The 19,948-nt window shown below is 41.5% G+C and overlaps 1 protein-coding gene across 2 annotated transcripts; it reads right to left on the reverse strand.

Annotated features, from left to right (window-relative positions):
- Positions 1–95: 95 nt before the first annotated feature.
- On the reverse strand, positions 96–19,522 carry synpo2a (synaptopodin 2a). Of its 2 annotated transcripts, XM_031851022.1 has the most exons (5): positions 19,332–19,522; positions 12,592–12,743; positions 10,728–11,515; positions 6,031–9,017; positions 96–2,129 (listed from the first exon to the last, which is right to left on the reverse strand). In XM_031851022.1, the coding sequence occupies exons 1-5, from the start codon at positions 19,437–19,439 to the stop codon at positions 1,530–1,532; spliced, it is 4,635 nt and encodes a 1,544-aa protein (XP_031706882.1). In that variant the 5' UTR covers positions 19,440–19,522; the 3' UTR covers positions 96–1,529. The 2 variants fall into 2 exon arrangements, with proteins under 2 accessions (XP_031706882.1, XP_031706881.1); XM_031851021.1 differs by lacking the exon at positions 96–2,129 and having other exon boundaries at positions 3,962–9,017.
- Positions 19,523–19,948: the final 426 nt, after the last annotated feature.

The raw sequence follows: 19,948 nt of genomic DNA on the forward strand, positions 1-19,948 counted from the left end.
GGGACGGTCCAGCAAGCAACAAATGGCCCGGAGTGAAGTATTTCATGCTTGGAATAGAGAGCAAAGAGCACAAACACACAGTGCGATTTGTGAAATAGTGCTATTTGCTTGTGTTTATTTTGTAACAGGCTTTATGTGAAACCATATCTGAAATGGTTTGAGGCAGAATTGATTACCGGTATTGCATTATGACCATAATAAGAGTTGTCTGAATGGAAGCAGTACAGTGTAACCATCACAGAGATACACTATATGTCAGGATGCTCAGTGAGTCAGTTGAGGCCCGACACAATGCCGTGTGATGAATCTTATTCATGCTCATGAGATTGCTTGGTGAGAATCACATTAGGACATTATGTACTCTGTGGAAACAATAACCTAGCTTTAATCTTTGGAGTCTATAGCGAAAGCCCAAAACAAATGCAAGCCACAAACCCATTACATATATATACCACAAGCAATTCTCCTAGTCCCAGTAAACCTACCATCAACAAGAATGATTCTTTATTGTAGTCATAATTAGGACTAATCAACATTCCTCAATTCAAATTTCACACCCAGCTATGACTGGAATGGGCCAATTCATTTCAGGTGCCCAAAAGAAAAAAAGTCAGCTTCTCATCTCCCATAGTTGGTGGTGAAATGCTTATGCACTAATTAAAATGCACCTGGTGAATAAGTATATTCATCTAACTTATTAGAGCTTACACAACATGCTGAGTTATAGCACTAACCTTTTAAGCCTCTTGTCTAATGCATCAATAATTGGATTTTGTGACACTAAAAATATTTGCTGACCTGGAAACACTGCAAATGTAGTTTAATTTGTTTGATTGAAAATCAATCAAAACCAGCAAAAACAAAGTGCGCAATCACTGCATGCTAAATACATACATCCACGGCAGAAAATTAAACCAAGAGAATGATAAATCCACAAGCTCAAAACAATTGGGGTCACCGTTTCTCTCTCCCTTTTTGCATCCTCACAAATCTCTTTTCTCAAGACACTGTAATAAACCTCCGTCCTATATTCTGAAAGCTTAACTGAACAGTTGTTTTTTTTCAGATATCATGAACAATCACTGAATTTGCTCCGCTTTTTTGCACTGCACATGTCTCTTCACACTCATTCTAAGTAACATACTCATTGCCTCATCTTTCAGGCCCCCTTCAGTGTACTTACCAAACTACAAAGTCGGTTTAATATTCGAGAAATTATCTTTCAGTCTCCATATGTTGTGAGAGTCATCATCCCTTTTCACATTTCGTTATGGCATTCATTAGATTGGATCTAAAATGGTTGATACTAGATATTTACCGGGCAAAAAGCTTAAAGAATTAAAAGAAACAATATTATCAGAACCACAACAATTCTAGCAATCTCTCCAGCTCACTCTCCTCACTTACCATATTATTGCTTGTTATAATATATATGAGTTAAAAAAAGGAAATGTACTTAAATGTATAATGGAATCAGTGAAACTTGGGAGTTTTCTTCTGTTGAAAGGTCACACAGGTTGAGTTGTATTCTATCGCCTCCAACTCCAAGTGTTGCTGGTGTACACAGACTTGTAAGTTGGTTTTCCCAAGGGCCTCTGAAACTCTGAGGAGGACACTGGGGGCCCCATGTTTGCCCGTGTAACTGACCTCTGAGGCTGCCACTGTCTGGGCAGAGACCTGTAATCAGCATGACCGGCAGGGGCGGAGACAGTGCTCCTTGTTAGGGACCCAAATGATGGTAGCGGAGCTCGACTCTCACTGCCGCTTCGGCTCTGGCTCCAAGTCTGGCCGCCTGTTTTCTGCTGGGCTTCGTAAGACGCCCTGGCCTTCCACTCTGCTGGCGGCTCAGGCAATATTTTGCGCTGGGCTGCCAAGCGGACATTTGTGGCTAGGCTTTGCTGGAGGTTCTGGAAAGCAAAGGCTTCATCCACCAGGCCCAGGGGATGGCGGGAGGCGGCCTCCCAGGGCATAAGTGGTTTGCGGCCTTTCTGTAGCCAGGATGCCTGTCTTGCTGGGGGTGTTATGGAGGCCCGAGCCGGAGGCTTGGGAGAAGAAGAAGCCGAAGCTGTGTTCTGGCCTGTGGATGGTACTCTGACTGGTGGGAAAAGGGAGTAGCTCCTGCCAAGTAGCTGTAAAGAAAGATCCAGACATGTTTATTTTAGTAAGAATTCACGCAGCTTGGAAAACAGGAAAATAGAGTAGCTCTTTGACAACACATGTCTTTTAGGTGCTGTAATACTCTAATTTTGAATTTCATGTTTCATTATAGTCTCTGTTTTATTTTTAGTATAACTTTGTAAAACAATGTAAAGATCTGAAATAGCCAGCAAAATGAATGAACTGTTACAAACTCTATTAAACGTATTATTGTTAACTTATTGTGGACTTAAACTTCCATTCCACAATAAGCCTCCTCAACCCAGTGCTTTAGCATTTGTCCAAACATAGTGGAATGCCCTCTTGTTTCTCAGAACAACTGGATTATGGGAGTGCATGGGCTTTCCAGAATAAGCTGCATTCACCTTGTTTTTATTGGATCTACTCTGCTGTACAGCAACACTTGAACACTTGAAAGTATGACAATTAGATTTGGATTTGGAGATGGTGCAACTTAGTAAACTACTAAACTAATACTAAAATATCCATTAGGATGCCTAGACAGCAAAGGGTTATGTGGAGTGACAAAGCACCTCTGTACCCTTTATGGTCTCTGACGATACATTCTTTTGGATATGGCAGACATGCAGAAAAGGCAGTGCTGCCATCATCTGGCGGAAGATGTGTAAGATCAGCAGAGAGCAAGAGATTGCAAAAAGTGAAAGAACAGAGCAGAGGAGAGTGCCGTCGTGAAGAAAGAGAATTGTAGCTGAATGAGTAAAGAGGGAATAAATTATCTGCTGACTCAGGTATCTGGTAGGCCTAAAATGCCTCTGGCAGTGTTATCCTGGATTAGAGCTGACACAAGAAGGGACGAGCAGATTAGATGATGATCTACGGATATGTTTTCATACTGAAGAAAATTAATGAAATAACCATACAGTATGCCTTAAATTGTCTATTTCTATCACTATGCAGATTTGAACATATCTCAGAAAAGACCAGTTGTATTTGGGGTCCTAAGTCTATTAGATAGACCATTTGAGAGTAGAAGGTTGTATAAAATCTGTCCTGCATTTCTTTAAATAAAAATGAGATAATAAGCATTAGATACCAAAGTTTAGTAGTATCAACATACATTTAACATGTAACTAAACCATAATTGTGTACTCTCTGAACCTAGAGTAATTATTTTGTCTCTATTTTATTTAAATTGTATTGCATAAAAAGATTTATGTCTCACACAAACACTTAGATGTCTTTAGGGTGCACGGAAAACAAGTACAGCTGACATAAAGACCAGAAAAGCTGGGGGTGAAGTAGGAATCAAATTCCTCCAGATATAGCCAACCAAGGACAGATATTAAAACTTCCACTTAACAAATAACTGCCCTTTCTAAAAATGCATGACTCAACTCAGCAGTGGCCCACTCACTTGTCCTCCAGAATTGTCCAATGAGGTCGCCTGTATTCCTTGAAGTCACCAGTCTAATAATATCCTTCATGAATGCATCATCAGTTAGTCATTCTGCAGGAATGTGCTTTTCAGGCATTCACCTCAACTGCTATAAAAGTAGGTGATTTGGATAACGAGGTGTTTCTGGCTTAAGCTCTTTCTAGTTGATATTGATATAGAAAACAGATTTTTAATCACAACCTTTGCAAAAAGATAGTAGGTATTATATAGGTAGGAGTTAGTCTAACATAATGGTACTTGAGAATAAACTGACTGATTTATAGCTCTTTTTTTTTTTTAGAAAATATGGAAAATGGAGAAGTCGTGAAATTCAGCAAGATGAAAAGAAAAAAGAATAGAAATTAGCCCAAAGAGCATGCTAAAAGGACAAAAGAAAGGAAAGTCAAACAAGGATAAAATACATTTTAATGGCAGTGCAGGAAAACATACAGGAAGAGCACTATGAAGAGAAACACACAAAGGGAAATGAAAAGAACATAAAGAACAAAAGCAGCCCTGTACCAGCAATATATTTGTGAGCATTACTGGGCTGGATGTTCTTTTAATAATTCTTTTTTTGTAAATCATTTATCATCTATTTATATAATACAATAGCGGGAGAAGATGTATGGAAGAGTGAAGATACGATATCTTTCTCTGTTATCAGGGAAAATACAATCAGGGAAAATACAATCAGGGCCTGAGTAGCTCTTACTGGCTTAAGCTGAAATTCAAGCCTACTATCCCTGGACTTCAGCACTCCCTCTTATAAGGCAGTTTAAATATAGTACCTAACATGATGCAACAGCTGGTAAAAGGCTTGAAATAAAACTAACCCACTTAAGTAGGTGCTATGGACAAGACACTCGGGAGAGCCACTGACGAATAAATCCTTTACTCATTTGACTTTTAAAGTTTAAGCAAGTCAGGGCTAGTTGTCACTTTTTGTAAGGAGTAGTGCAGTATTCTCCAGGCTTCAGTTAAATCTCCAGAGTTGTTACATAATCTGTACTCTGACATCACTGACATTCAAACTTTTGCCTTCATGTTGGTATCATTAAACCCCAAAGACCGACCCTTCTCCATTACTTCTTATTGTTGTGTTAATCATGCTATCCAACTTGATTATATTTAAGTTGTTTTGTCTGTTTATTTGTTTGTTTATCAAATAAGATTGGAGACAGTAAGCATTTTCTTCTTTTCAAAAATCTAATTCCTGTTGTTACTGTCCGATACCATTCACTTCTGATTTCTTTTTTCTCTCACATCCTTCTTTCAATTCTTACTGAGCATATTGCCCTCCTACATTCTTACATTGCCACGACTTTAGCTTTTTTCCCCCTACATAATAGTACATTCATTTTAATTAAGTATCCATATGCATAATTTCAGATAAACATGTTGAAATGTACATGCTTTATAAACATGTAAAGTTAATTTGAGCTCCTTTGTATCTCGTAAGATATGCTTACATCCCACTCTTATTGTTATGTTCTTATTTGTTTGTAATGCCATTTCTATTAGTTCTTCAAACCATGAACACCATCAAGCGCTGTCCTATGACAATAACGAGAGCAGGTGGATGCAAATATAGGCCTTGCAAAAGCAAGTTTATATGCTCAAAATAGTCCACTTGCAAGTGGATTGCAAGAGCACCAACCCTTTGACTCTAGCATATCATGATTCTACCAGAATCACTCTTTATCAACTGCGGCAGGCTTCCAGACCTGAGCGGAGCTCTTTTTAGCTGTGAACTTGGGTTTAGGAGCAGCTCCGGTGTTGCCACCTGCTGCAGATTCAGGCCTTGCAGCTACAGGAAAACTAGGAGCAACATAGACACTGGGAGGCTGTGGCTGGTAAGGTACTGAGGGAGGTGTCAAGTAGGGAGGGCTATTGGCTGGTTGGTAAAGGGCCTGCGGTGCCTGTTGGTAGCTAGGGTTTGGAGATTGAGGAGCTTGGGGATGATAAGCAGGTGGGGCAGGTTGCTGATACGTTTGTTGATTATATGCTTGCTGGTATGGACCAGCAGGGGGGTGCTGATAAGGATTAGAGGGAGGATAAATATTAGCTGGGTTTTGCTGATAGTGGCCATCATGCATCATGGGCTGCATTGGCATCCCATAGGCTTGCTGGGGGTATGGGGCATTTAATGGTCCAGCTGGCTGGGTGAGGGCCATTTGCTCATATCTAATTGGTTGGTTTTCAACAGGTGGATTAGGAGGTGAACAGTCTGGCTTAGGTTCAGGGGGCTTGGCAGCCTCTGCTGCTGGGCCAAAGATAAAGAGTGAGGAATTGAGTTGATAGGGTTGATGCTTCATAACATCGATAACATTGAGTTTAGGTACAGGCTTCTGTTTCTCTTTGCCTTTTTTATTGGCTTTGGTTAAAGGGCTACTTGGAGGGAGCGCCTTTATTGCTGCTGGGGGGTAAGAAGGGGACTGAATAGGATTATATGCCCGTGAAGGAGGACCACGTACGTTGGGTGTATATTTCCACTCATTCGGTAAGGAAGCAACTGGCGATGTCGACCGGCTAGTCTTGTTTGCTTGTACAGTCTCAGAGTCCACAACAAATTTCTCCATACGAGACTGCCTCTTGGCGAACATATCGGCTCCTTTCCCTCTGACGGATGGCATCCCAAAAGATGAACCTTGGGATGATGGGTTAAAGACACTGGCCATTGGGTTGATAGGCGGTGAACCTCGTTGACCAATGGTTAAAGAGTGCATTCGCTGTGGCGGTGGTGGAGGGGCCCGATTGTGTGGGGCATTTTGTTGTAGATGCCAAGGTTTTGGAGACGGAGTGTTCACCATTGACGAGGAAACATTCACAGGCATTTGCTGTGGCTGTGGTGCCCAAGCATTAAAAGGTGCCTGAGGTTGTGTCGGAGGTGGAGGCCATGTATTTATTGGTGGCTGTGGTGGAGTCTTTGAAATGGATTGTTGCCAGTTTGGTTGTGGTGTGAGCTGGGGTGGAACTGGTTGATGTTGGGCCTGATTTTGCTCTGGGGCCCAAGAATTCATGGGGTGCTGACCATGTTCTGAAGGGTGCTGGGCCCATGATGGAGAGGACTGAGCCTGAGCAGGTACTGTCGGCCATGGATTCAAAATGGCTTGAGGCTGTGCTGGGGGTTGTGCTTGGGCTGCTTGGATCCAAGGTGGCTGAACTTGGGCTTGAGTTTGTGATGGAGGCCATTCATTAATTAAAGGTTGCTGTTGAGGCTGAGTTGAGACCCACAGTGGTTGGGGCTGACCTGGCGCTTGCGGTGGTTGGGGCTGACCTGGCGCTTGGGCCTGTGACCATGCTTGTTGTGGAGCCTGATGCTGTGGTGGCTGAACCCATGGCGGCTGTGGCTGGGATTCGGGCTGATCCTGTTGAGCCCAAGGAGGTTGTGCTTGGGATGGTGTTTGATGCTGAGAGTCTGTTTGTGATGGCTGTGCCCATGGGGTCTGGGGCTGCTGCTGCATTGGTTCTTGAGGTTGACCCCAGGTTGGTTGCATTTGCTGCAGATTTGGCTGCTCATGTGAGTGTGCCCAGGGTGGCTGAACCTGTGGATGAGACTGTGGTTGCTCTTGAGGCTGAGTCCAGGATGGCTGAGCTTGAGTCTGAGCCTGTGCTTGCCCTTGAGGTCGAGTCCAGGATGGCTGAGCTTGAGTCTGAGCCTGTGCTTGCCCTTGAGGCTGAGTCCAGGATGGCTGAATTTGAGGCGTCCAAGTATTTGTGGGGGGTTGAGGCTGTGCTTGGGTCTGAGAAGGTTGTTGTGTCATCCAAGGTGGCTGTGGTGGGGACTGACTATGAGGTGGTTCCTGGGACTGCACTTGAGCTGGATGCCAAGAACTGGTAGATGGCTGATATTGTGCTTGGGTTGGTGCTGGAGCCCAGCTAGGAACAGGAGCAGGCTCAGGCTGCAGGGTAGAATTTATATCACTATTTTCCTCCTGAGCTGTCACTTGCAGAGGCTGTGGTTGAGATTCAGGTTCCAGGGGAGTCCATGTGTGCTGTTCCTCTGTGGTGGTGCTGGCAGGAGTCTCCTGGGGGGCAGGAGGGGGAGAGGGCTCAGGGGCAGGTGCTGGGGTTGGCTCTAGTTCTGGAGCAGGGGTAGTCTCTGTGGTGGGGGCTACAGCAGGTGTGGATACACTATTTTCAGCTTGTTGAGGCATGTCCTGGTTTGTCACTTCTATCTGTGGCGACCAAGGAGGAGAGTAGGGGTTGATCACAGGCTTTGGAGCTACTGGTGGAGGTGCCTTGTGTTTCATTTGTTGAGACTGCAAGAAATTACAAGCCTCAGCCCCAAGGCTAAGGTAGTCTTCCTCAGCTCCTGACTCAAATCCCAACTTCTTATCCTTTCTGTTGAGGAGGTTTAGCAGTGCTGGGTTTGGCGATACTTTTGGTGCTTCCTTAAATGTGAACATAGGCTTGCCAACATTTCTTCTCCTTGCGTCCGACAAAACACCAGTCCGACTTGCAGGGGTAGAAATGCGCTCATCCCGGGAAGCTATCTGCTCTCCTTGGCCCACAAAATCTTGATTGGTCCCACTCATTGTGGGAGAATAATAAGTAGCCGGCATGTTTTCTACTGAGAATGGCTTTGCAGTACGATTGCTGAGAGTACTCTGCATTTCACTGGTTTGATGTTGGACTGTGCCATTGATGTTTGTAGAATACTGCTGCATCTGCTGTTGCTCTTGATGATATTCTTGCTGCTGCTGCTGCTGATACATTTGCTGTTGTTGATAATGCTGTTGTTCATACTGTTGCTGCTGATATTGTTGTTGTTGTTGTTGTTGTTGGTAGTTCTGTTGTTGCTCATAGCACTGCTGTTCCTGATATTGCTGGGACTGTTGTTGGTGTTGGCTTTGTTGGTGTATATTTACATCCATGTCAGCATGGCCCTCTGTTGTGGATTGCATGTAGGAGTGCTCTTCTGTCTTATTTTCAACCATCGGCACTGCTTCCACGGGAATCCCCTGACGCCTAAGCTCGTCATGTTCAGCTGAAATCTCATCCATCCTTAGACGCCGTTGGGCAAACATTACGGCACCCTTGCCCTTGGTTTCGGGCAAACATTCCATCTCAGCTTGGTTGTTCAGGTTCCTTTCAATCTCAAGGAGACCCTTGTCCCAATTGATAGTTAGCACACCTTTGCTACTACGGACATTAGTGAGGAAATGCTTGTCTATTTCAGAACCGTTTGGAGCCACAAGGGTAAATTCAACAGCATGAGTTTCTTGTTTCTCGTCTTCGTTTTCCTCGTCGTCTTCGTCGCTGTACTCTGGTTCGTCTTCTCCTGTGCCGTAGCTCACAAGTGTGTATTTCTTGGCCCTCTGCCGATGTTTCTTGAACATCAACACCCCCTTGTTGTTGGGGTTGGGCGGAGCAGCCGTTAGAAGGAGAGCGATGCGTTTACATTTGGACTTGGCCTCTTTCAACTGCTTATCAGACAGACTCTCGCTGCGCCTGAGCCCTGTGTAGAGAAGAGAGTTCAGTGTTTAGAATAAATGGTCCTACATCTGGGAATCCAAATAAGTGCTTCACCTGACATTATAGGTATACATAAAATACACTGGAGTTAGAATCAACACAAATCATATTATCTGCTTGCTTTTCTATGTCTCCATTAGAAATGTTTACTTTCCAGCTCTTTGATAACAAGAACAACTTCAAGTCAGTCCTTACACACTGTATCTGCATTAATCATGTCATTGAAGATGACTAAATTACTTTAAATTATCACTGTTGAAATATGTTTTTCAAAATAAGCCCATCCTGAATGCCAGTCAGTAAATTTCATCATGTAAACCCTATTTTGGTTTATCACTCATCTGCAGAGTAAAAATAGACCTTGCACAAATAACAGGTTGACAGATGACAAATTAAGTTTCGAAACAAGTTTAGCAAGGCACCAGCATATAACATTATATACTGATATTAACCTTCTGTAAATAAAAAAAGAAATCCGCAATACATTTAAAAAATACATTCAATGTTCACATGAAAAGCAGAAATAACTACAGACTAATAAACAATTTATACTGTATGCACTGTGGTTGAACTGATCCAAACACACAACAAATATGAGCTGAGCTATTAACTGATTTCATCACATTCTTAGTTCACACATATTTATCCACCTATAACTATGTATTTCCCAATTTTCTCATTCAGTTGAATATAAAACATCAATCCAAGAAGCAATAATTAAATCCTCTGACGCATGTCTAACATCCTCATTTGTCCACAGACAATAAACATTAAATCAGTTGCTCTTCATAAAGAAGCCAGGAATAGGACCTGAGAAAGATTAAAAGAAAACCTGCATGCAATAAATTGACCAGGACCAGAGTGTCCTTACCAGTCCTTATCTGTAAGTTCACAAGCTGTCCACTAAATCCTTCTGTTCTTCTTAAATCTGTCACATGTGCTGACAGTTAGGCCAATACAATAACAGAAATCACACGACAAAGCCATAATACGTTTGCTTTCTTTTTCATATTCCTGCAAGACAAACCTGAAGGTGGAGGAGCCAGCGGGAGTGAGCAACGGACTCACTTTTTTAGCTCAGTTAAAGCACCCAGTTTGAAAGGATCAGGTAACGGGCTAGGGGAGCACATGCTGGTGTCTGTCAAAGGGCCACTTCTGCAGTCATCATCAGCGTGCTGGTGTTATATTTATGTCTTCTACACAGCTCAGAGGAGCGCCTCAGTATCATCATCGAGCCTCTTCAAATGGATAGTTCAACGGTTTTATAGATTTGAGTAGCTTCCTACATGTGATCAATTAAACTTTTTTCATTTGATTCTTTAATCTAGCTTTACCGAGACAGTACCGAGGCACAGTCAAGAAAGAATAGCAAACGGTTGCTATTCTTTCTTGACTGTGCCTCGGTACTGTCCCTTTGATTCTGTTGTAGTTCAGGTTTGACCCGGAAGTATGCACTTCCATTTGAAGGAATGAGCACCCTCCTCCAACTGCAGTGAAAGACACACACTATTTTGAGGAGCACACACACTGGACATCAGGCTTTGGAATGCACACATGTTGTTGACAAATGCAGTTTACTGTTGACCTATTAGCATGCAGATCCCCCTTAAGGAATAGGTCATTATTACGCACACTCAAAGAAAGAATGCACACCAGAGAGTATTATCCATGGAAATAGTACATAGGTACTTACTGGCGTGTCTTGCCCGATGCTTGTTGGGTTTGTCTTGATCCCCCTCAGAATCAGAGTCATGCTCTTCAGCTGGTGTCGCCTCTTCTGAGGCAATTTCAAAAGAGACAGTGAAAGACCCAGGAACTGCCTCGCAGTGCCCTCCCCCTTCTTCTCCTTCACTATGGGATCCAACACTTCCACTGACCCTGGGGCCACCCACACTCACGAGGCCCCTCCCTGCTCCTGATGCTGCTGGCTGCTGCAAAATGACCTCCACCTGCCCCAGCATCGAAGGAGAGCTGAGCACCACTCCATGCTGGCCGAGTGGCTGTCTGACAGGACACGGTACATCGTGTGACACAGTGGTTGTGTGGATCATGTCAACAGCCTCTTTGTTTGAGAGCTCTCCGTCTATCCCATGAGCACTCCCAAGAGCGGTGCAGCCCACATGGTCCAAGGTTTGCTCAGACAGGGACACCTGGAGCTCAACCATGTCCCCAGGCGGGAAGCACTGCCGTCCTTCTCCATCATTTTCCTGAAAGTCATGGTCCCGGTCTCTCCCATTACCAGATGATGGAACATGTAGCTGGGTGTAAAGCAGCTGGGGTCCCTTGCGAAACTCTGTGTCACCGCCCAACCCATATGCCTCATCCTGAGACTCAGAAATGTAGAGTTCCCTTGGACTTTGAGACCTGTGCTTTGGGGTAAAGATGTGGAGGGTGGTGCTCTTTAAAGCCTCACCAGAGGAGTCTCTCCCTCCACCGTATGTCTCTTCTGATTCAGATTCTTCAGGGGGGATGGTGCAGTATCTTTCAGAAGAAAGGGGAGAACGAGGAATGAGTAAGTGGAGCAACATTTCTTTTTTCAGTAACCATCGTTGATCAAAAGGTCACCTCTTGTATTATAAGTTATTTAAACAAGGCATTGGGCTTTCGAACAACTGCATTTAAAGATAAGTGACTTTTAGAATAATACAAAGTCTCTGTGCTGCCTTTAAACCATCTGATTTTTTTATCCATTCTTTTTCTATTTTTTCTTTTTATACAAAGGTGTGGTGTCCACACATTTACAATACCATTTAAATAAGAAATACATCAACACTGAGGACGGTTGAGGAAGTAAACCTGTCTCCCACTGCTGAAGTTATCAAGTAGATTTAATCTTCATGCAGCAAGTTAAATGAAAGGGTCAGCTCACTGAAGAGGAAAGTAATCACGTTTCAACATCGCTCGGTCTAATTTCCACTTTCAAGGGCAGCAAGGAATAGCATAACAGAATGTCATTACCTCTGACTGCAATTATTAAATTTAAGTTGATTAGACCTCAGTGAGTACTCATTTTCTCTGACATATCATAATACATTTTGATAGCTACAAGTTGAGGTTATTCAGATTCTATAGTCACGAAGTCAGAGAAGCGATCCTGCACTGTGCTTATAGTCCTGCTATATAAATGTCCCTCTGCAGTTTAAATTTGGGCACATTAAGGCATATGCAGCAATATTTGAGGACATGTCAGCCTGATAAACACACTGGCAATACCCACTGCGTAATGGCTGAGCAGTTGCATGTCAATCACACACACAAAATCTGTAGCGCCTTGGCCAAGCCGGTTTGAAGGTCAGCATGACTGACACGCATTAACTCGCTAATTCACACACAGACACGAATGCACATAATACACAGTCGTCGGTTCACTGAGCAATGCAAAAGGGCACAGGTCATAAAACAACATGCCATCTAAATGGTAATACAGTGGTGCAATAATTAGTTTTAACCTTCTGTTGCGAATGCCATGAACCTACAGTACTGCATGGCTCATGATACACAGATGCTAGATGTACAGAGTACCACTTCGCTATCATTAATCTCACATGTGGCCCTACCTTTTGACAAGAAGCTGCAGACAGTCGATCAACGTGTCGATGAGTGCAATGGCTCGTAATAAGGTGAGATCAGCGCATGGCTCTCCGTTGAGTGACACCACCTCATCACCTTCTCGCACTCCGGCAAGGAAGGCACGGCCCCCTTCTTCTACCTGTGGAAGACAACATCTTAGTAAGAAGGCAAAAAATTTGAAAAAACAGACATATCACATACCAATCAGTGTCCATCATCATAGGTAAACATCATCTTCACTGACAGCGTTAGAGCGTCTACATCAGGTAACAGTAACCTCCGCTCAACAAGTTAATTTCAAGCAACAATTTGCACAATTCACACTACAATGTACAACTAATGTCACTGATATTGAAGACATAGGCTGGGCTAGAGACACCCACAAACACAAATGCACTCCCTCAGATAAAGATCTAGACCAGCTGGGATGCCTCAGGTGTGAGAATTGCCCTCTCACCCTCACAAACAGGCTGTGACATAGCCATAACAATGCATCATCTTTGAAATGTTGTCAGTTGCCAGGCCAGTGTCACAAATACATTTTTTCTTGAAAAGCGAGAGGACAACAGTGTTTAAGCAGTGTTTTTAAGCGGAGTATAAGTGAGTCCGCCTGCAAATAATAATAATGTCTACAAAACAGAAAATTTGAGTAAATAGGTAAGTAACGAAGGCGAGGTGCGGGCCTTTTGCACAAATTAATTCTAAACATTTGGAAAATAAGTATGTGATCAACAAGTCACTGTTGAGGCAAGCAATATGCGCATAATTCACACTACAATGTACAATCACTGATATCAAAGACATCAATGATAAAAAAAAGTGCCAGTTCTACCTTGCATGTTAACCATGCATCTGCATAAAATTGCAGCTATGCACAGACACATTTAAAGGCACCTCTTTATACAGTTAACCTAATGACTGATGGATTCATTCCCTTGTAATTGGTTCCAGAGGCCAATAAAATAAGAATAAGAAAAATACCCCATAAATGTTGCAGAAAACACCATTTATACAGCGAGGTAGAGAAATGAATTGTTAGAGGACATGCCTTCAGGAAATATGTTAAGATACTTTGCAAATACTACAAACAAACAGCTTTAGAAAGAAGGTTGATAACGTCTGCAATGGTTTACAATTTTTTTGAGATTGGTAACCACGTAAAAATGCAGCAATAGTAGTAACTGTTTTTCTCCAGTTTAATTCTTGTTGCATACAATCCCTCTCCGTCTTCTCCGTGATTCTTGTCTGTCAACTGTCAAATAAAGACAAAATATACAAATAATCGAATAATATTTGAAGAGATAATACTCCAAAACACAATTAATTCACCATAATGAAATCATGTATCACAGTCTTTGTCTTGGCTAATTGCCCTAAATAATGAAATCACAAATTTACACAGTAATGTTACTGATACATCAGAGTCAATACAGGTTAACCTTTAACACTGAGCACGAGTAAACGGCCATGCTGTTCTACCCATTGACCATGCAAATGTCCCTTTGCTAACACTTCAGCACAAATTGAAATTTTTCATTTCATTATCACTATACAAAAACAAAGTCTTCTAAGTTTCTTGTGTCAATGTTGTTGTTACCCAGAAAACCTTCCTGGCAAGCAGCATCCACATAAATTGTGGAACTGCTCTGCTCATTTCAAAACGTATCCATCTCCCTGTTTATTTCAACAACACTACCCACAGAGAGCCTATGTAACTTTCTCATGCATTGCTTTGTTTTTCATATGTTACAGTCATAAAGGTAGACACAGAAAACAAAAAACAACACGCCAAACAGTTATCTCCATTGACATGCGTCCAATTTGAGATACTTGCAGTAAAACAATCTTGTCACTAGATGGCAATGCACACACACATATGCGCACATACACTCACACACACACACACACATCTTTCACTGGGTGGGGGGGGGAGAGAATCTCTGTGTGAACATAATATAAGCAGTATGAGGCAATACAATGAGTCTACTTTGCTATGCACACAAAGTATTTTATAAGTAAATTTATAGAGCTGGTAACTTCCAGATAAAACCCCTCTGACTCCATGCCTGAGTTTTTAAGAGTTAATGGTGTGTAAGCAGGCCCTATAAGGCAGCCTGTGTATTGGGTCACCTCATTACAGGGACGATGGTTTGTCTGCAAGGCCGTGCAGAGCGGCCACTTGTGCGCCGAAAAAGGAGGGGAAACATTTGTCGTTGTCTCTCCTCGCATCACAAAGATACACAGTTAGTCAGGCAATGTTCACAGGAGGCAAATACCTCCGAGTGTGTCATTCTTGTTTGTCACATGCTGCTTGTAAATAGAAACACTGTCTATTGTCTTGCTGCAGGAAAGGAAAGGATAGCAAACAACTGCTGTAGGTGTCAGAAGAGGAGAACATAAATGGTGTTGGCGAGATATTTCAAATAAAGTGTTCCCAAAAATACCATTGCCCTGATCAGCAGAATTTACTACTGACATCATGTTGGGCCACAATTAGACTACATTATATGCCCTTGTTATCCTGGGTTGCCCATTTTCAAATGATCTATTTAACAGGCTTCAACACAACAGAAAATCACAGGAAATACGGAACTGCATAATGTGTCCACAGAGCTCCCGGCGGTTCCTGGCCTTCACAGCTTTAAGCAATTATGTGTTTTACATTTAAGGGAAACATTTTCCAGCTGCCTTACAGGTAGCAATAATGACATTTAGAGTCTTTATTCTTCTTTTGTCTTCAAGGAGAAACATGTCAAGGGCTAGGGAGTTTAGTTCATTTGCTTTAGTTTATTACATTTATTTGTCAAGGAACATGTACAAAAACATTATTCTCATAAGTGATATGTAGAACAAAGAAATACTAGGCAATTTTCACTTCCCCTGCCAACAATTTCCAACTTATTGCAAATGCATTGCATCGCATTAGGATGAATTATATTGTAGTAAAGTGTTTATACAAGAGTTGCAGTTCTCTTTATTTATTCTTTACTTTCATTTGAGCCGAGACGAATTTGCCCAGACGTTTCTTAATTTTGGTTTTGGGAAGTAAATGTATTTTGAAACCTACATATATATGATGTAAACCACATTGATAACACATTATCAATGATATACAAGTTATTATGATTTATTAATGAAACTTAACAGGATCAAACTAAATGTGTATACGTCAACATTTTGCAACGGGTACTTCTGTCACTGTCCAGAGAAAACAGTGCATCAAATTTGACAATTTTTTATCTTGTTGCACCTCCTTTATGGCTTCTAAAAATAAATAAACCACAAAACCCCTGTTGGGTTGACTGAAAAATGCTTTGTCACAAAGCTAAAATACAAGGCTGTTGGTGAGTCACATCGGAGTCCAGCTTAACCTCACTTTGGCTGGCACTAGAAAAGAGCATTCAGAGCCAGAAACACTGCATCTCACAACTATATCATCAAAATATTTAGCAGTTGGGGCACTGTTCTTTGTTTAGATGATGTGAAATAGAAAAGTGGGAAAACTAGCACAGTCATCATCTGAGGTCAATGCTGTCTTCCGGGACCAGGATGTCGATGTTTTGCTGAAAAACACAATGCCAAAAACTCCAGTTATGGAAGGAGCTGTGAAGCACTTTGTTTATTCTGGGAAAATGGCACTGGATGAATGAAGCAATGGCATTTTGCTGATTACTTGGCAGCTGAATAAGGTTCCTATGGTGAACTATTAGGACTGAAAAATCGTCAACAAGAGCTCTTTTTGCTCTGTAAAGGGCAAGTTAACCCAGGCAGAGGAAGAGGACTGGTATTACATGTATGAGTATATTTAAATGCAATAAGGATAACATTTGGATTAGTTCATATTAGTATAGTCTCTGATAAGTTTCAGACTTGCATTAAGATTACATTTGCTTTGTCATTCAGTGCTCTGAAACTGATCTGATGCATGATGACATTCCACATACCAAGATGGCATACCTTAGTAATTAGGAGACCAAAATGTCTCCTGTTTGGGTTGGTAGGATTCAAGCAATTCATTTTTTTTGGTACATCTGTACAAATAAGCTTATTCACGTTTGCTAATGCATCCAAAACGAGACAAAACTATTTCCAGCCAATCATAAATTGTTCCTGTTTTTCTCAGTTTTGATCGTGTATTTGTTTGTCATCTATCACACAATCTTGTATTGTGTAGTTTCTGTAGCTTTAAAAATAAAGTGACCTCATCCACTTTGTACTCAGGCCAGGACTCCAGAGAAGAAGAAAAATACTGCCTCCCTTATATGGACAGAACCTTTACGGAGTGGATACCCCGTGCCCTTACACTGTACTGCCTGTCAGTACACTGAACAATCACTTTCTCTCAGGAAACACAGTATCCACTACATTCAACAGAAGCTTTCAAAAACACACACATTTTATCGGACACAGGAGAGCCTCTGGCCTAAGTGTATTTGTCATGATCCTGGTATGTTTGCTTTTTTGACTTTTAACTAACAGATTTGACTCTCTGTCCCTCTTCCCTCAAGAAGAGTTTGGAGGTTTAGAGTTATGCCTTCCAGATGAGGTGGATTAAAAAACCCAGATCCCTACACCAAGGCATAAGCATCCTATAGCTACTTCACTTTAATAAGTCAACACTTAAAATGAAGTGTATTCATAAGACTGGAGGCTACACTACTCTAAACACCTCATTTATGTCTCAAATTAGACAATAAAGTTTCAAGAGGGAGTTAACACTTAAACATTAGAAGAAGGGGGCATTCTCCCATATGGGCAAAAGGACAGAGACATTCACTGCTGTTTTTTTGTGTGTTCAAGACTTTGTGAAATATGTGCAATATGAACAAGCTTGGAAGGTTGCTGTGAATCTACCAGAATTAGTTTGTTTAAGAATTATGATTGGATGTTCAAGTTGTCTGCTTGCTACCTTTGTGATTGTCTTCATGTCCTTTTGTTTATCATACAACATGGGGAAACTATTTCAACAGAGACCTACAGTGCAGTAAAAATGCTTTTATTCTGATATAAGCCACTCACTAAATGCAAGAAACAATGATAATTAGCAATTTTTCTGTCTCTTAAAATCAACTAAGCAGATGTTTATGAGCTTATTTGAAGCTTCAGTCGATGTGTATCCACTTGTTCAATTGAAGGGACTATTTCTTGGCTACAAATGCAATAATAATATATATATATATATATATATATATATATATATATATATATATATATATATATATATATATATATTCATACAAAAAAGCAAAATAACAAGTCACAAATGAAAGTCAGAACTGTGGCCTCGATAGACACTAAACACGTTTCAAACTGTCTTTGGAATGATCTATTGATGATTTCAGAGTGCACTCTTCTGGCGGAGCTTTGATGTTGCAGGAATGCAGCTTAAGAAAAACATTTACATGTTCACCACATGGAGGACAAGTTAATAGGGATCTGTACAGCTTGAGCACTTGCAAACATGCACTGCTATACCATATATAGAGTCACAGCAGCTCTTCAAAGTAAAAGGCACTTTTACCTCTCTCGGTGCACATTAATGTCACCGGAAAAATACCTAAAGGTAATCTTGAAACATCTGTCTATATGTCTGCAGGAATAAGACATTTCTATTTTACATCTTAATTAATCGGACATTTCTATTTGAGCAAGGTGCAACAAAACTTCTGAATGTTAACCTAATCTATTTGGAGTTTATTTATGCAAACGCACAAACGCAATACATTACGGATAGAATGAATATAGCATGGAAGATACCGTAGTCCAGAGGATAAGCTGTTCATGAGTATTTTGCACTCAGATTGTTTTACATCTAGTACAACATGCAGCATAATCATGTCACCACAGCTGACTAATCAGAACAGAATTGTATTTTATAGTATTTATGTATATAAACAGTTGCACAATGCAAGACATAACACTTGAGACAGACGGGCAAAAGTATGAAGAATTGACACGCACATTCTGTGCAAATAATAGCCTAATGCAATGAACTATTATCCGTCTACACTGACATAAAATGTGTCATTTCTGTCTATATGCCTGCATCATAACAAAAGTAGCTTCATCACAGGGCAGATTAAATCATCTACTTATTTTACCTATAAGGTTTATTACCATGCAGGCTAAACAAATATTATGGAGCCAAAGCAGTTCGAGCATAACCTACAATTTGCCTACCCTCTTCTCTATTTGAATGTTATTCTAACGTGACATCAGCTTAGTTTTTGCTGACTTTTCTTGTTTGTTTGCATTGGTATTCCAGCATAACGACCACATTTCACTCTTCAGGTTGGTTACTCGTCCGAAAAATACCTTTGCTTTCTTGCTGAAGTCTTCGTGAGTGATAACAGATCACACTGCCCTCAGCTTCACACTCTCTCTTGGCCTTGACCATATAAGGGTCCCGAGGAATCTCGCACCAAAACACAGCCAAAGCGCTCGAAAACGCAGCCTACACGCACTTCTCCGAATAAATTCACTCCCACCAGGGTTTATCCAACTGCATTACTCAACAAAACTCGATAAAAACTGATGCCATAGGCATGGTACTTGTGATTCATCCTATGAAATCTTCATTAGGCTATTTGTATTATCTTGAGAGCCCAGAATTATCAAATAGCAAAGCATACGGCATAACGCTGTTTTATATTAGTTGAAAACTCAGCGTTAAAAATACATTTATCATCCAACAGATTGGCAGAGACAGAGAGAAATATATAGATACCTGGGAGACGAAGAAAGGTCTGTAGGTGTCCCCCTCTCCCTCCCTCAGGGAGAACCCCCAGGGTGCACCACCACGCAGCGTAACGCAGATGTAATCCCCGGTGCCCATGCTGCGAACACCTCCTCAGCCAAACCTCCACAGCGCGAACATCGAGCTGTCAGCCGGACCACCAGCACTTTGCAAAAACCACCTCCACCACACCGCTGTATAATCCCCATCATCTGAGTCCAGCCCGCTCAAGAAACGTCACGGCGCAAGGACCCGCCTGCAGGCGTTGCATGCAACTGGTGGTTCGTCATAGAAAGCTTTTGGAGTTAACATACTCGAGCATTGGTATCCCAATAAACATGAGAGAACAGCTATATGATCTACTTTCAAAACAATACATGTCAACGTCTGCAGAAAACAACCCTAAAAGGCATTTTAATCCAAAGAATAAACCACATACAGTCTTTAATGACCTATTATACAAATATGATAATATTAGTGTATTAATGCATAATTGTGAGATCGCATCTTATTATCAGGCTATTGTAGAAGAAAGAATGGCACGCCTTTTTCTTCTTTGTTTGTTTATTTTGTCCATATTCTGCAATATCTACAATAACATCACTTCA

This window comes from Anarrhichthys ocellatus, unplaced genomic scaffold (assembly GCF_004355925.1).
Source record: "Anarrhichthys ocellatus isolate YVR2014 unplaced genomic scaffold, GSC_Weel_1.0 scaffold11, whole genome shotgun sequence".
NCBI lineage: Eukaryota > Metazoa > Chordata > Actinopteri > Perciformes > Anarhichadidae > Anarrhichthys > Anarrhichthys ocellatus.

Excerpts from the sequence above, each read along its gene's own strand:
- synpo2a (XM_031851021.1), bottom strand. The coding sequence starts at position 19,439 with ATGGGCACCGGGGATTACATCTGCGTTACGCTGCGTGGTGGTGCACCC. Across the intron at positions 12,744-19,331 it reads GACCTTTCTTCGTCTCCCAG|GTAGAAGAAGGGGGCCGTGC; the intron begins GTATCTATATAT and ends TGTCTTCCACAG. Across the intron at positions 9,018-10,727 it reads GCATCGGGCAAGACACGCCA|GGCTCAGGCGCAGCGAGAGT; the intron begins GTAAGTACCTAT and ends TTCTCTACACAG.